General features: G+C 38.1%; 1 protein-coding gene across 9 annotated transcripts in view; it reads left to right on the top strand.

The window, feature by feature from the left end:
- Positions 1–16,329, top strand: part of Tbc1d5 (TBC1 domain family member 5) — a 477,512-nt gene that overhangs the window by 343,220 nt on the left and 117,963 nt on the right. For all 9 annotated transcript variants that reach the window (XM_052745614.1, XM_052745612.1, XM_052745611.1 and 6 more), the window contains one exon: positions 7,557–7,699. In XM_052745614.1, the coding sequence (XP_052601574.1) occupies positions 7,557–7,699 (143 nt within the window). The remainder of the gene's footprint in view (positions 1–7,556; positions 7,700–16,329) is intronic.

Below are 16,329 nucleotides of genomic sequence, written 5' to 3'. Positions count from 1 at the left end.
ATTTAGTACTTAGTATGTGAATCAGCACACAGTGACATGAGAAATGCTTAGGGGAAAATTCAGCCCGCATCTAGGATGCCTGTGTATAAGTTAGGTGTAAGTTCATTACCACAGGATCCCTGGCCAGAAAGAGCTGACCTGAGGAGGAAATGCATACTAACTTACTGAGCATGCAAACACCCTATTCTTTGCCCCTTACAAATATCTCCAAGGAGCCTGGAATCTGTTAGAGAAAGAAAAGCGACCAAAACAAACTTAGCAGCATTATCAGTAGCTAAGGTTTGCTCACCAGTGCCAAACTGGAAGCAGTGACATGTATCAGATGTGCAGCCTTTATCCATCAGGTCTGGATAGGAAAGGAAAGGCAGAAGAAAGCATCTCTGAAGAGTAGAGGGTACTCAGCTATAAACTGGAGTTAGACACCAAAGGAAATCATGGATCCCTGCTTCCCTTTAGGAATGGGTCTGTCTGGCTCTCTTGAAGTCTGACCCACCTTGCTTTGGCTATTTCCTTCACCATTGTTGAAGTTGAGATTAAATGCGTATGGAAACTTGACTGTCATCACTGAGTAGATTCTGGTATTTCTCAGCTTGGTGATATACCCAGTGTCAGTTCTTCCTATAATGCATAGGGAGTTCTGCGTTTTGTACCGTGATGAAGGTCCCACTGGCACTAAAGTCAAACTAGTTTACTCTCTTTAAAAATGAGTTCCAGATCAAAGAAGATGGGCACTATTATTTTTAACAATTCTGCTCATGTTGTTTTAGAAAATTGATTTGATAATTCCTTTTTCTGAATGTAAAATAACAGAACAAAGTATTTACAAACTCTCTAGAAGTGGGAATTGGAAAACAATTTAAAAATCGGTATTTACAAAGCCTGAAACTAATTTTTCCAATATGATCACCAACTACACTTGAATTTTTTGTGTCATTCACCTATAATAGTAGCCTTTAAGTAATTTGCTCCAGGAAATGCCAAGAAGCTCATGTGTGGCAGAGCACAAGATGTGGTGGGGTAGAAAATCTTTCTTTAGTGACACTTTTCCATAGACTCTTAAGTCAGGGTTAGGCTCAAAAGCTGTACCTCACTTGAGTGGACAAGATTGTTCTTAGGCAGTGAGTCCTATTCCTACAACTATACAAGACTTCCTCCCCTAATTCGTTTTACCTGAACTTACTGGTAAATTACATGTGCTAAAGTTACTCAGTCTTTCAAATACCATACTTGTAATAGTAGACAGTACTTCTAAAACAGCGGTTCTCAATCTGTGGGTTGCGACTATTTTGGGGGTTATACAACCCTTTCACATGGGTAGCCTAAGACATCGGCATAACAGTAGTAAAACTACAGTTATGAAGTAGCCATGAAAATAATGTTGTGATTGGGGGTCACCATAACATGAGGAACTTTATAAAAGAGTCACAGCATTAAGGAAGGTTGAGATCCCCTGTTCTAAAGGAGGAGGAGAGAGAGGACGGGATTGAGGATGTTCACAGATCATACAGCCTTACAATGTCCTATAGTCATCTTATGCCCATCAGTCCATGAGCGTCCTTTATAGATCTATGAAAAAGATTGATACACAATTCTGTACTTCCCTCTCAGACTGTTTTTTTGCAAAGGGCTTATCACATTTATTCTGATAAACAAGTTTCAGACACTTGCAAGAAAGAATAAATTACACTAGAAATTTTTGCATAATTATTAGGGACTTACCTCTGGAATAAGAAGTCCTCCTTAATAAAGGGCTATACACTGCCCTCTGATAGAACAGTGCATGTTCCCTAAAGTCAAAAATGCCCTTTTAATAGTTTGAGTATATATGCTTATGAGTATATATGTTTGATTAACTTAGGATTCATGTGTGTTCCTAGAAAGCCAAACCTGACCCCAGTTCAACCTGTGGATCACAAGAAATGGGAAATAAATTTGAATTATTTTTTTAATTTGAATTTTTTGTGAATTTTCTACATGATTACTGTATTTACATATTCCCCACCTCTTTCTCTATCCCCCATCATGTGTCCCCTCTATATTCCCTCTCAACTGACTATATCTCTCTCGGCAACCATTTATTGCCTGTAGTTGTTCATCTAAGGGTAGGGACGTGTGACATTTTTCTTATCCACATTGACATGTCAACTAATATTGTCATTAAGCAGCCCCCTCTTCTGGGATGTCACCTGAGCCTTAGGTGTGGGGGTGCATTATAGATGGACCACTTGGGATTGTGTGCCCTGTGCAGAACTAGGTTCTCCTCTAGGACCTATGACCTCTCTCCATCCATGGGTAGTTGGCTAGGTGTTTAGTACCAGGCATGAATTCTCTCCTGTTGAGCAGGCCTTCAGTCTAATTAGACAGCCGTTTATTATCCCCAAACTGAAACTGCCACTATTGTACCTAGTCTTGCCAGGCTGCCATTGTTGTGGTTCATAGACTTTACAGCTGGGTGTAACTACTGAGTGCTTTTTTCCTTGGCAGCTTGTGTAGCACTTTCTTATACTATGAGATCTAGTCCTTAAGAGGAAGCTTCTAGGTCAGTTCCACCTCAGTACCTCTGAGTCCTGTGTCCAAATCATGTGATATATTCAGCAATAGGATTTCACCTTCAAATTCTGGAAGATAACCAAGGACAATGGCAATAGCCTGTGTTATTTGGAGATTCTTTTGGGCTTCTGTGACCAACAACTCAAAGGGAGATGTTTCATGCCTGGCATGGGCATCATTGTTAGTGTTGGTTTGTGGGGGAGCATGATCACCCTGTGAGGCTTAATCTGTTTATATACCCTGTCTCTCTGTCTAAATTTTTAAAAAAGTCTTACCAAGTAGGTTAAATATCTTCCAATGGTATATTTTACAGAAATTTTAGAAAAATAGTAAATATGAATTGGAAGTCATTTTACCATACATTCTTTGTAATTTTAATTTTTAAAAATGTGAGAATTAAAGTTGACAATGTCTTGTGACCCTAGCTATAATAACTGCAGCTTTTGAGACTATTCTCACAGGGTTAATGTAAATATTCAAAATCAATTCATTTCAAAAGAATTACGGGAAAACCCAGCATTAAAAAATCCTAGACTCAATCAAGTAGGTGTTCAACCTCAGATAGTTTCATGACTTACTTGCTTTTGTTTTTACCTGTTACTAAAAGAATTTGGATTCTGTGTTTATTCAAGAATGAGAATTGAATATTTAAAATTCTCTGGCTTTTAAGAGTACAAATGAACAAACAGCAAAACCCCAAATTAGCGTGTGTGTGTGTGTGTGTGTGTGTGTGTGTGTGTGTGTGTGTGTGTGTGTGTGTGTGTGATTGAGCAAAAATACATTGTTTTTATTGTTCTTCTGGTTTGTTTCAGTTTTTTGTTTTGTTTGTTATTGTTTTCTTTTGTTTTTTGAGACAGGGTTTCTCTGTGTAGCCCTGCCTGACCTGGAACTCTCTCTGTAGACCAGGCTGGCCTGGAACTCATAGAGCTCCACCTGCCTCTGCCTCCTGAGTGCTGGGATTAAAGATGTGCACCACCACACCTGAATAGGTTCTTTTCTGGTGTTTGTTCAATTAAATTGAATACATTTTCCTACCTTGTTTTTGTGTGGTTGTGATAGACATATCCCATATAAAATGGTCATTAAAAGAAAAGAAGTAGAAAAGAAGGTATAGTATATATATATATATATATATATATATATATATATATATATATATATATATGCATAACCCTCTGTACCCATGTTGGCTATGCTTAGTTAAACTACAAGTTGGCCATTCTCATGAATCAATTTCCTCTTGGTGTTTCTATGCGCCATTCACCAAGCAATAACACCATCAGTAGTTAATGATCCCCCGGAAGAAGCAGTTTCATTACACAGGACTGACAGTTGAGAGCCGCTGAAGACTGTCCTGTCTCTGAGTAGTTTATTACTGACTTTAGTGCTTTGATAGTCATTCTGTTTGTGTAGCTGTGATTACTACATAGCTCTGGTAAAGTCTGAACCCTTGTGTCATCACATGCCTTGAAGTGTGTGAGCATCACTGTCTTCAGGTGCAGCATCTGAAAAGCAAAGTTAATGGTATCAAGCAATTAAACTGAACTGTCTTTAAGGGTAAGAAAGGTTTAATGCTACCCTTAAGTGTAACTTAATACTCACTAAATATTTTTAACTGCAATAAAAGCATGTTAATTGTAGACATAACTTCTTTATAAGGCCTTGTTTTTTTAAAGTAGATTTTTTTTCCTGAGAATATAAAAGCTTACTGAAACAATGTCTATTAGTAACTCATTCCATAAAGCACTGAATTTTCCCTTTGCTTTTAAATCAGTGAGAAAAAAATCCAAAATAGCACATGAAGTTTTTTGTTTTGAGTATATGTGTGAACTAAATTGAACGTAGAATAAAGTGATTATTGACAAGTTCCTTGTTAGTTTCATACCATTGCTTTAATCATATTCTTTAAAAGTTAAGAATTTGCCCCTATTAAAAATAGAAAATAGGAATTATACTTCAGTGTTGTTACATGTACAAATTATTAGGTCTTATATAAATTAACATTCTGAGCCAGCAAAATGGTACAACAGACAAAAGCACTTCAAGCACAAACCTGAAGAACTGATTCTATCCCTGGGTTCCCAGGCAAAGGAGAGAGTTGAACCCTGAAAGCTTCCCTCTGCTCTCACCATGGGCGTTAGGACATGTACACACCCACACACATGCACACACCCACACACATGCACACACCCACACATGCACACACCCACACACATGCACACACCCACACAATGCACACACCCACACACATGCACACACCCACACAATGCACACCCCCATACACATGCACACACCCACACAATGCACACCCCCATACACATGCACACACCAACACACATGCACACACCCACACACATGCACACACCCACACAATGCACACACCCACACACATGCGCACACACCCACCCACATGCACACACCCACACACATGCACACACCCATATACATGCACACGGTGATAGATACATGAACTAATGAGTTAATAAAAAGTAGTATATTACATACCTAGCAGTAACCTGTCTTTCTTACATATTTTTAAATTTTCTTCCACTTCCTGAACTGTTTTTGTGCCACTATTACTAAGATCAGTGTTTCTGACTAAGCTAGACCTTTACTTTTTAGTAGTATGATATGTGACTTTACAGTGCATTTAACAAGATCCCGGTACACATCACAGAGAGCACTGAGTGAAGTCTCTATACACTCACTTGGCAAAGACCTTTTCAAGTCTCCCCACCCCCTTTCCCACTCCTCACCCCTATCCCCTACCCAGTGTGTGTATTTGCTCCTCGCTGTGGGATTAAGGAGCAGAGATTTCGGCAAGGTGAAACTTGAATGAAGCAATGTGAAAGTTTGTAAAATAGCACCTCACAGACTTCACATCAAACAGGAAAGTGCTGAAGGTGTGTGTTCTGCATAATTCTGAAGGTGTTACACATGTGGACAGTTGGAGACTGAGCACTGTCCTGGTCACTGAGAAGAATGAGGAGTGGCACATGTCCCTTCTGCAGTGCCGCAGGAGACACAGCTGAACTAGGGCAGCCCTCACCAACAGGCATGCCGCAGGAGAACTTTGAGCAGTGACCAGTATCTTGTCATAGGCATTAGATAAAGTCTTTCTTTAAAAAAAAAAAAACAAAACTGTTCTTGTTGGAAACACTGTGATGAAATTGACATAAGAATTTGAGCTGTAAGGAATGCTAAGGGAAATAATTTGATATTTTCTTCCGTGTCCTGAATTAACATTCATTCATTGATCAAATTTTGTTTTCTAGTTGTGTCAGTTAAATATCTGCAAGGAAGCAGTTCTGAGTGTGTCGGTCATTGACGTGTAAATGTTCACATGTCATTGAAAATTCTGGGCACTGGTGCTTTTGCTCTACTCTAGTTCCCCCACCACTCTAGCAAGACCAGTTAATTCTTCATAACTTCCAAGAATACCATTTAATTTAGTCATATTTTGTTCTTTATGGAGTGGTACATATTAGCCTGGGTGATTTGTGAGAATTAGAAGTGCACAGCAGTTTTTTCTTTTGCTACGAAGTTGAAAGATACATATATTCTGTGTTAGCCACTCTATTGTAGCAGTACACTAAGATCTGAAAGATAGATTAAACATTGTTGAAATTATTATAACATTTAAAAATATTTACCTATGCAGTTTTTTTAATGAAAAAAATGAGTAATGGCTGTAGTAGAAAACAGTCTAGAAAAAAATACTCTTGATTAATTTGATAATATGAATATGAATGGATGTGTTTGATCCTATGATTTATAATAACTGTGGTGCTATATACACGTGGTTAGGGAGTATTCTGACACAGCTGTGCCTTAAATACAATACTCCTGAAGCAAGTATCCTCACATTAACCTTCAGATGGTTGTGTTTGGTTTCATATTTTACAAAAAAGTAAGATACTTTGCTTATCATGTGTGTGTGTGTGTGTGTGTGTGTGTGTGTGTGTGTGTGTGTGTGTGTTTGATTAATTTTTAAAGAATTTCTTTTTTATATTATTTGCTAGTACTGGAAATTAAAATTTTTAGATTCTCTGCAATATGCCAAAATTATATAGAATTCTTACTGAAGTGTGCTTGGGAAAGACTGTAAAAGAATTGTACCCCTATTGCATAAAATTAGAAATCAATGAATCAAAATATATCAAACCAAATGCTAATTTTCTTGTACACATTACATATCAGTTGCCTAATTAGACCTTCTGGAGTCTAAAGTCTCAAGCCTCACTCTTACGTCATACAGTCATATCCAAGGATGTTTAGTACCCTTGCTGTTTATTGACTTCTGTGCTGTATTCACTTACCTGGGCAAGAAATCAACATGAGAAGCAGTCCCTGAAAAACAGTTTAACTGATTAGTGATACCTATTTCTAGCCAAAAGAGAATTATTAATATTTTTTCATTTTCAATAACTGTACACTTGACCCTTCCAAAATATACAAGAGTAATGATTTTTTCCTAACACTAAGTTTTAAAATGAGTATTTTAAATAATTAAATGAAAGAATATAAATTTCTAAGTTTGACGATGGTGATTTGTTAGAGAAAACACTTGTGAAAAGCTAATAAGTTCACAAAAATCGATAGAGAAACTGAAATTTTGGGAATGGTATTTTCAATAATGAACAACCTTAAATGCACCACAGCTGCCGCTCTGACTCCACATTTGTCCTGTCTGTCCTTGCGAAGGTTCGTGCTGTCTGTTTCCTAGGAAACTTGTCTGTCCTTCCCAACTGTCATTCTTTTGTTTTACACACAGAAGAATAATGTGTAACACTGTGGTCTAGTATAGAACTTTAAAAACTTAAAACTTACATTTTACAGTATTTTGTTTTGCTATGTAATGCTTTCTTGAAATTTAAATTATGCTATATTTTCAGTAAATAGTATTTTCTGACTGTGCTCTATTAATAAATTGTAACTTTTTCATTTTCATGAGAAAAGGATCCTTTGAGAAGCCTCATTTTCTCATTTGTCTGGTCTCTGTGCAGGCGATGGGTGCGGCTGCTGTTTGGGAGAGAGTTCCCGCTGCAGGATCTGCTGGTGGTCTGGGACGCGTTGTTTGCCGATGGCCTCAGCCTGAGCTTAGTGGATTACGTCTTCATAGCCATGCTCCTCTATATCCGAGATGCTTGTAAGTACTTGTGACTTAGCCCATGTTCGACCAGGTAGCCATGATTTTTCAAAAATGTTTTGCCTTTTAAATGTATTTTATATTTATTGTTGGATTTACACATATCTAAGTTTTTAATAGCAAGAAATATTTTGACATGTTACAGGAAATCACTAAATGCCTTTTCTGCTAGTGAACCTTCTATTAGATGATATGGGTGATGTCATCCTCAAAGAACTAGAATATTCTTTAGAAGGATTTTTCCAAACACTTCATGGATGTTTCAATCCCCTTGGTATACATACACTTTTGTGGACCGCATTGAAACTAGCATTTCAGACATGTTTAGAGCTCCACCTTCTGACGTGTAGCAAATATTCAAGTATATTTATTGGGAGATTGGAGCTGTTTTTATAATGCCAATGTCTTGCCATTGGGAAAATAAATCTGGAGTATTTGACTCCAGATTTTTTGTTATATTTTAACAAATTTTATTCCTTAATATAGTACTCAGTGATTGATGTGTACCTACCTCCTCAGAACTACCCTAGGGTGCTTTACCATGGCCAGAAAGCCAGGGCTTCAGCTTGTAGGACATATCAGTGTGTTTTAGATTTCATAATACCTTAAATAATTTTTCTTCTCAAAGAAGTAATCTCAGTTCCCAAAGCAAGATTTATAAGCCAAAATATAATTAGAAAAGATTGCACTAAGTATTGTGATTGAATTAGGAAATAGAAAATGATTGTAAATGTAGGAATAAGTGACCACATTTTCTTCAAAAACTGTGGAGGTTTTTTATGTACCTGAAATGTCAAATAGTTTAGGCTTCTTGAGAGACAAAGCAAAAAGTTCCTTCTTGTGGAGACAGAACTAATGATATAAGAATATGGAATATGGAATGTGGAAAGCATTGGATGAGACATCTAAACAGTAAAGCAGAATTTTTGAGTAGATATGATAGATACTGAACTTTTGGACATCCAATACTTACCTCCCTTTTAAAGCTGTATGTATTCTACATTTGCAAAAGAAAAAAAAAGGAAGAAAAGAGAATGAAAAAACACTCCTGGGAAAAAGAAAAATTCTTTTGGATAATATTTTCACAAAACTTTCCAAATCAGACTATTGAAATGCATTCTGATTTTCTGAAATTTTAAACAATTAACAATTACTCTTTTCATAATTTTGTCATATCACCTACATGTATTAATATAATCATCATGTCTCTTATACTAAGATCTATTCTTGCTTTTATAAAACATGCCAAACTTTTGACAGCTGAAGCCCTTTCACATTTTTGTTGATTCTGTAAAGCATGGGCACATGTGGGAAAGTACCAAAGTAATGGCATTGTTTATTCACTTCAGTATTAAATCTATAACAGCAGATGGTACCTCCTGAAGGTAGAGTGGGTCAATATTCAGTGTTCAAGGTGCCCTTGTTCTAAAGGAGCTTGCCAGGTTTAGATGTTTCTTCAAGTTACATGGCATCACTAGATTGCAATTCTCATGAGGAAATAAGATCATAAGACTGAAAAGGAAACAGGAGGGGTCTTGATGATCATCTCTGAACTATAAGTCACGGGGCTCTTGACACATTCAAAACAGAGTAGTAGTCACAGTGTGAACGAAACTGAATAAGACAAGACTAGAGCTAGCAGGTCAGATAAAAGTTATGACAGTATTCCAGAAGGCAGACAGTGAAATGGAGAAATATTCAGAGCTAAGCATAGCTTGAATATGAAAGGTAGCAGGAATAGGAAAATCTAAGGCCTCCTTTTTGGAGGCTTCAATGACTAGATAATTGAATAGGAAATAAAACTGCTAGGAATTTAAGTGTGATTTAAGCTTTGACCATACTGAGTTTCAGATTCTTGTGAGAAACCATAAAATACAGTCATTGTTAATATCAAGAATGTATAGAGTTGCAAATAATTAACAGGTTTTTATTATGTCAGACCATAACAATGGGTATAGCCTCTTAAGAATAAGGTCATAGGCCGGGCGGTGGTGGCACACGCCTTTAATCCCAGCACTCGGGAGGCAGAGCCAGGCGGATCTCTGTGAGTTCGAGGCCAGCCTAGGCTACCAAGTGAGTTCCAGGAGAGGTGCAAAGCTACATACAGAAACCCTGTCTCGAAAAACCAAAAAAAAAAAAAAAAAAAGAATAAGGTCATCATAGTATCCTATTTTGTTTGTGATAGTCTTGGTTTACAAATTCTGTTCCAAAGCAGCAATTATTAATACTCCGTCTTTTCATATGAAATACTTCCCATGCGGATATTAAGAATTACACAGCCATGCTACCTAAGTTGACCATATACAGAAAGAGAATGTGGGCAAATGTGGAACTCTGTACATAATATTGGTGTTTAAGAGGAACTGGGAATGGAGGATGGAGCCCCATTTAAGAGCACTCAACTAGTACACATGAGACCTAATTTTAATCTGCAAGAGTGGGGACTAAAAGAAGGGCTTATATTACAGCCTCAAAGAACTATTGCTGGTTTTCAGTTTCTAAGCACGCTCATTCCTATACAAGTACAACACAGGTATAAAAATCCACAGATAGGATCTACATATGAGAAAGAACATATGGTATTTGACTTTTTTAGCCTGGGTTACCTAACTTAATATAATATTCTCCAGTTCCATCCAGTTTACTGAAAATTTCATAATTTCAGTTTTCTTTGTGGCTCAATAAAAACTCCTCTGTATGTACCCCATTTTCATTATCCATTCATCTGTTGATGGACATTAGGCGGGTTCTATTTCCTTGCTATTGTGATTAGAACAGAAGTATTATCATTTTTATTGCATTATTTTTCAACCAAAAAGATGACCTAATAAATAACAAAGATATGGCATATATCGAGACATCTTTCAAGAACAAAAGAATAGAAGAGAAAGATACAGGAGCACTGATGGAGATGTGTCAATCCAGAGGGAGTTTCTCCTTCAGGAATCAGTGCAAGCTTTTCCTATTGTTCCAGTGCTGTGTCTATGAAAAGTAAAACTACCTGTGCATTTGTTTCCTTCTGTTGTTTAAGCACCCAGTCTACTCAGTTCCTCAGTGTGAGGCAAGATTTTGTCTATCTTGATTTCCTTTTTAAATACGGCATCTAGAAGAGGGCCTAATACATAGTAAGTCTTCAAATCAATGTTTACTGAAGAAAGTGACTGAGGAAACAAGGACCCTGAGTAGGAAGACTGTAGGAGACAGGCTGTGTGGCTGCAGTGAAACTGGTGTGAGAAGGAAGCACAGTTTCGAGGGGCAGAAAACAGAAAATGAGGAAAATCCCATAGCGGAAGAGGAAGAAGCTCATGTGCTGTGGAAGAGAAAGAACAGGGGTAGGTGCTTGATAGCCAGAGTGAGTGTGGCTGGCAAGATGAGCCCTGGGATAGCTGAGATGAGTCAGAGACACAGCACACATCCCCAGCTGTGCTCAGCAGTCCCAGAGGACTGAAAGGGGTAAATGGTTTACAGACTTCTAGTTAGGCCCACCTTCAAATGAGGGAGGGTAACCATCAAGGTAGAGGCCATGGGGTGCGGTTTAAGAGACTAGTTTGGGACATATAAAGACTGAAGCACAGCCAAGAAATGACTGCAAAGAAATTACAGTACCAAGAGATTGGGACCAGGACGGGGAAAGTAAAGCGTAGAAAACTGTGGCCACACAAGAGGAAACAGAGCACTTGTTGATTTAGCTGATATGGACAAGTTAGTGAAGAGAAGGAAGTCACTAAGAAAATGAAGTTGAAGATTAGATTTTTCTTTGGTTCTCTGTGGGTACCTCACCGAGAATCATAATAGGAAAAGAAGATAAAGAAAAATAGTAATAATTAAAGAGTAAGGCACAAAGTAAATAACCAGGAAAGTGATTTTTTAATCAGCATTTATTCAAATAACCAGTATTTCAACACATGTTTACCAAGTTACTACTATTTACCAGACCTTGGTATAAATATATCTTTCTTTCTAATTTAAAATGTAAAAATACCTCTCATTTGTCTCATATTCTATTTGACTTTAGATATTTTGTGTTGTTTTGTTTTTCTGAGATCAGGTCTGAGACTGGGAATCCTGCTTCAGCCTCCAAAGTGCTGGAACCATGGCTTGTTCTACCTTGCCCTTCTTCCTGCCTGTTGATTTTCTGAGTCAGGAAGTCTCTCAATTGTGTCTGATGTAATTGATTTTTCTCTCTGAACTTTTTGTACCTGGAAAAGTTTCTTTCTTATCACTTCCACCTTCTTTCTGTTTTTGTTTTTGCTGGTGGAGGTGGTGGCTAGTTTTATAGTCTAAATTCCATTTTTCTTTTTAATAAATACCTAATGTACACGTGTGTGTGCACACACGCACACACACTAGAGTGAAGTGTGGTATTTCAGTATATGTATATTATATATATTCATTAAACCAGGTAACTATCATTCTAGTCTCATTATTTCCTTATGTTTGGACCTTTGAGCTCCATTCCTTGTCTTGTTTTGTGTTTTGTGTTTTGGTTTTTCAGTCAGAAGACCATACTGAAATGTGTTAAAATACTCTAAGGTCCCTGTTTTCTTTAGCCATTCCCTGGCTTGCTGTGTGTGGCAGTTGCGTTCTTTGGGTCTGACATGCTGTTCTTTTTTATTGTGTGCTGGCTTTCTGCTTTCTCCTGAGCCACTAGCTGTCTGTATGCCAGTGTTTCCATCTGCCCTACCCCACAGGTACTGCTTCTCTGTTTTCCATTTAACAGCATGTTCAACATCATACTGTAGCTGCAGAATTTCAACTACAGATTGAATTTGTCTTTTCTAGAAAACCTTTAGGAACCTCAGTGATTAAAAATAAAGGCTCTAAAACTACATGACAGTGCATGTCAAAGCTTGTCAAAGCACAAATTTCAGTTCTTATTTTTGAAGGAATGTTTAAGTTTTCCCTGACTCTAGCTCTCTCCCCTCTGACATAAAATATAATAACCACATCAGGTATAGACTAATGTAACCTCTCAGTTACTAATATTCTTTATATCACTTTGTAGTTTAGCTTAACAATCTTTGAGAATTTCTCTAATATAGCATAATAACAAATTATCTGTTTTAATGCATGTTTGTATTGTGTGTGTACACGTGTGTTAGTATACTTGCCAATATGGAGGTAAGATGTTGAGATTGTATGTTTTGTTCAGTGGCTTTTCTACTTTTTTTCAAGACAGGGTCTCTCACTAAATCTAAAGCTTGCAATTTCAGCCTAAGTGGCTCATCAGCTGGCTTCATGGATTTATGTAGTCGGAAGTTTTTCTGTGTCCCAGCCGGCCGGTGGTTGGGACAAATCTCTCCCACTCACATCCCAAAGCTGCTTAGTCCCAAGTAAATACACAGAGGCTTATATTAATTATAACTGCTTGACCATTAGCTCAGGCTTATTACTGACTAGCTCTTACACTTAAATTAACTCATAATTCTTATCTATGTTTAGTCACATGGATTGGTACCTTTTCTCAATTCTGCCATGTTATCTTGCTTCCTCTGTGTCTGTCTGGTGACTCCTGACTCTGTCCTTCCTCTTTCCAGCATTCTCTTCGTCTGCTTGCCCGCCTATACTTCCTGCCTGGCTACTTGTCAATCAGTGTTTTATTTATCAACCAATCAGAGCAACACATATTCACAGCATACAGAATGACATCCCACAGAGGTTTTAGTTCGTAGCAAAAGACAGAAACTACAGTACTCATTGACCTTCTGCCTCTAAAACACACCTGAAGCTTCCTCTGCCATCAACATCCCACATCTGCAATGCATTCCTTAGAATCTCTAAACTGACATTGACTGGTCATCATCACCCTAAATCCATAGTTGACTTTAGGAGTCACTCATGAACACCTAACATGGGGTACTTAGATAAACAGAAGTTTATTTTGGCTCACAGTTCTAGAGTTTCAAGGTCAAGGTCAGGAAGTACCAATGATTTATCATGCTGGAACCTAATGACAGAAGCAAGTGAAGAGACAAAAGTGTGCTATCAGGAGCCAAGAAGGGGAGAGAGAGAAAGTGGGCAAGACAGGCTAAGTCCCACAGTCTGTCTTAGTCACTGTTCTATTGTTAGGAGACATCATGACCCAGGCAACTCTTACCTAGGGAAACATTTAATTGTGAGCTTGCTTACAGTTTTAGATGGTCCATGGTCATCATAGTGGGAAGCATACAGGCATGGTGCTGGAGCAGTACTGAAAGCTTTACATCCCCATCCTCAGGCAAAAACAGATGAATAAGACTGAGTCTGGGCTTTTGAACTTGAAAACCCACCCCCAGTGACACACCTTCAACTAGAACACATCTACTCCAACAAGGCCATGCCTCCTAATCTTTCCCAAACAGTTCTACTAACTGGGAACCAAGCATTCAAATGTATGAACTGATGGAGGTCATTCTCATTCAAACCACCAACGTCTCTTTCAAGGCTATAACTCCTTGATCTCATGACCTCCCACCAGACTATCTCATTGCATCTCCCAATACTGCTATTACTGAAACTAAGCCTCCTTTTTTCTTGTTGTTTTTGTTTTTATTTTGTTTTTTGGTTTTTCTAGAACAAAGCCTTAAAGTCTATGCAGGCTTGACTGTCCTGGAACTCTCTCTGTAGACCAGGCTGGCCTCAAACTCACAGAGATCCACTTGTCTCTACCTCCCAAGTGCTGGGATTAAAGGCATGCACCACCACCGCCTGGTTAAACCAGGCCTTTTTATATGGACCTTTTATAGTCTAGCCACTGTATAGATTTCCACCATTAGGAAATCATGGATTTTTACTACCATAAAACTCCTGTGTGGTCTGCCTGTTCATCCCTCTCTCCCGAAAGGTCTTAGAAACTGCTGATCCCTGTTATTGTCTTCATTGTTTTTCTGGAATGTTGTATACCTAAGGTAATACATTGTGGAACTTTCTGGAATGGCTTAATTTAGTAATATGCATTTAAGTCCCTCTAGTTTGCACTTCCCTAACATGTACAAGGTGCCAGGTTCAGTCCCCAATGCTAAATAATACTGTTAGCTGCTGATGTATGTACCACAGTTTATCTTTCCCCATCTTTCTGGAGGACATCTCTATGTCCACCATGTACAGTAATACTTTCACATCATTTCACCTCGACACCCAGTGTCCACTCAGCATTACACCTCTGTTTGCCTCCAGGTGTTGGTGGAAGCCCTTGCCCACCTCAGATTTCCATTTAAGGAGTTATCCCAACCCTTACACCATTACCAGCAATGTTCTTTGCTGCAAACACTATTCTTCACTTCCAGTGGAATATGAAGAAAAATTTAAGACTGTTCTTAGGATTGAACTCAGTATTTGAAATAAAACATTTTATTTTTTTAATGGCTAATGAAGTAAGAAGATAGAGAAACAGTGGCTCAGAATACCCACTACCCTTGCAGAGGATGGGAATTCAGTTGCCTCTTCTTCATAAATGGTTCACATCTGCCTGTAGCTCCACCTCTAGGAGATCCAGCGCCCTCTTCTGGACTCTGTAGACAACTGTACGCATGTATATTCTTATAGACACACACTTGCCACTTAAACATAATTTAGAAATAAAATCTTTAAAAGGGAAGGTGGAGAAAAAAATGAGCTATGTGCAGTTAACCAACATCAGACTTTCATCAGGTACCAGAGCCACTCCTGGAACTAGCTGGCTTTGCTTAGGCAGTGCACACACCCTAAGCCCTGACCTTCCGTGTTTGCATGGGCCTTACAGTTGGCAGTGTTGCACATTTTAAATCAGATCTTCTGGAATATAGAGCTCATGCTTTTCTCTGTTCTCCAGTTAGAGTAAATTCTGTTGAATTGTATTAAACTTGAAAAGTAGTAACAGCAAAGGAACCCTTGTTTTCTGGTTCATTTGAAATCCCATTTTATATATTATGATATTATAGTAGAAAAGTCATAATGGTTAAGGTCTTTATATCATAGAAGACTTTTTTGCTCCAGCTATGTATTTTTTTTCTCTGCATGTGGTAAGCCTTCATAAATATTTTTTTTAGAGTGTGTAGCATTCATTGGATGTCTTTTGCGTGCCAGGTGCCTTATAAGACACTTACATATTGGCATTATTGTGTAATGAATTATGAATGAGCCTTCAGGTTTCCTTATCCGATTGTATGTGTGTGTGTGTGTGTGTGTGTGTGTGTGTGTGTGTGTGTGTGTGTGTGTGTGTGTGTACCTGAGTACAGAGAACAGAGGCAGTAGATCCCATGGAGCTAGAGTTACAAGTGTTTGTAAGCCACCTACTGTGGGCACTGGGAATAAAAGTGGAGTCTACTGCACTAGCAGGAAGTGCTCTTAACTACTGAGACATCTCTCCAGTCCCCATTGTTTTTAATTTTATATGAAGCCTTTGATTATTTGTTCTTATGCCAAATCCATATATAAGTATAAGAACTTATGCCCATTTCCAAATACTTACTGCACCTGGCTTATATGTTAAGGACATGTTTTAGTGTCTATTTGTGGCTTCTCTGAGGTTGAAACACAGTTTTTAGAAGCCATCTGCAATGTGTCTTCTTTTCCTTCTGTATATAGACACCCTTGTCATAATGCTGTCTGCTAAAATGGAGGAAAACATTAGACACTGGTGAAAGCCAAGTTTCATCTCAACTGACTTTCAG

Source organism: Peromyscus californicus, unplaced genomic scaffold (genome assembly GCF_007827085.1).
Source record: "Peromyscus californicus insignis strain IS unplaced genomic scaffold, ASM782708v3 Scaffold_19__1_contigs__length_69161282, whole genome shotgun sequence".
Taxonomy (NCBI): domain Eukaryota; kingdom Metazoa; phylum Chordata; class Mammalia; order Rodentia; family Cricetidae; genus Peromyscus; species Peromyscus californicus.
Note: the sequence above shows the minus strand (reverse complement) of the source record. Positions and strands in the feature narration are given on the sequence as shown.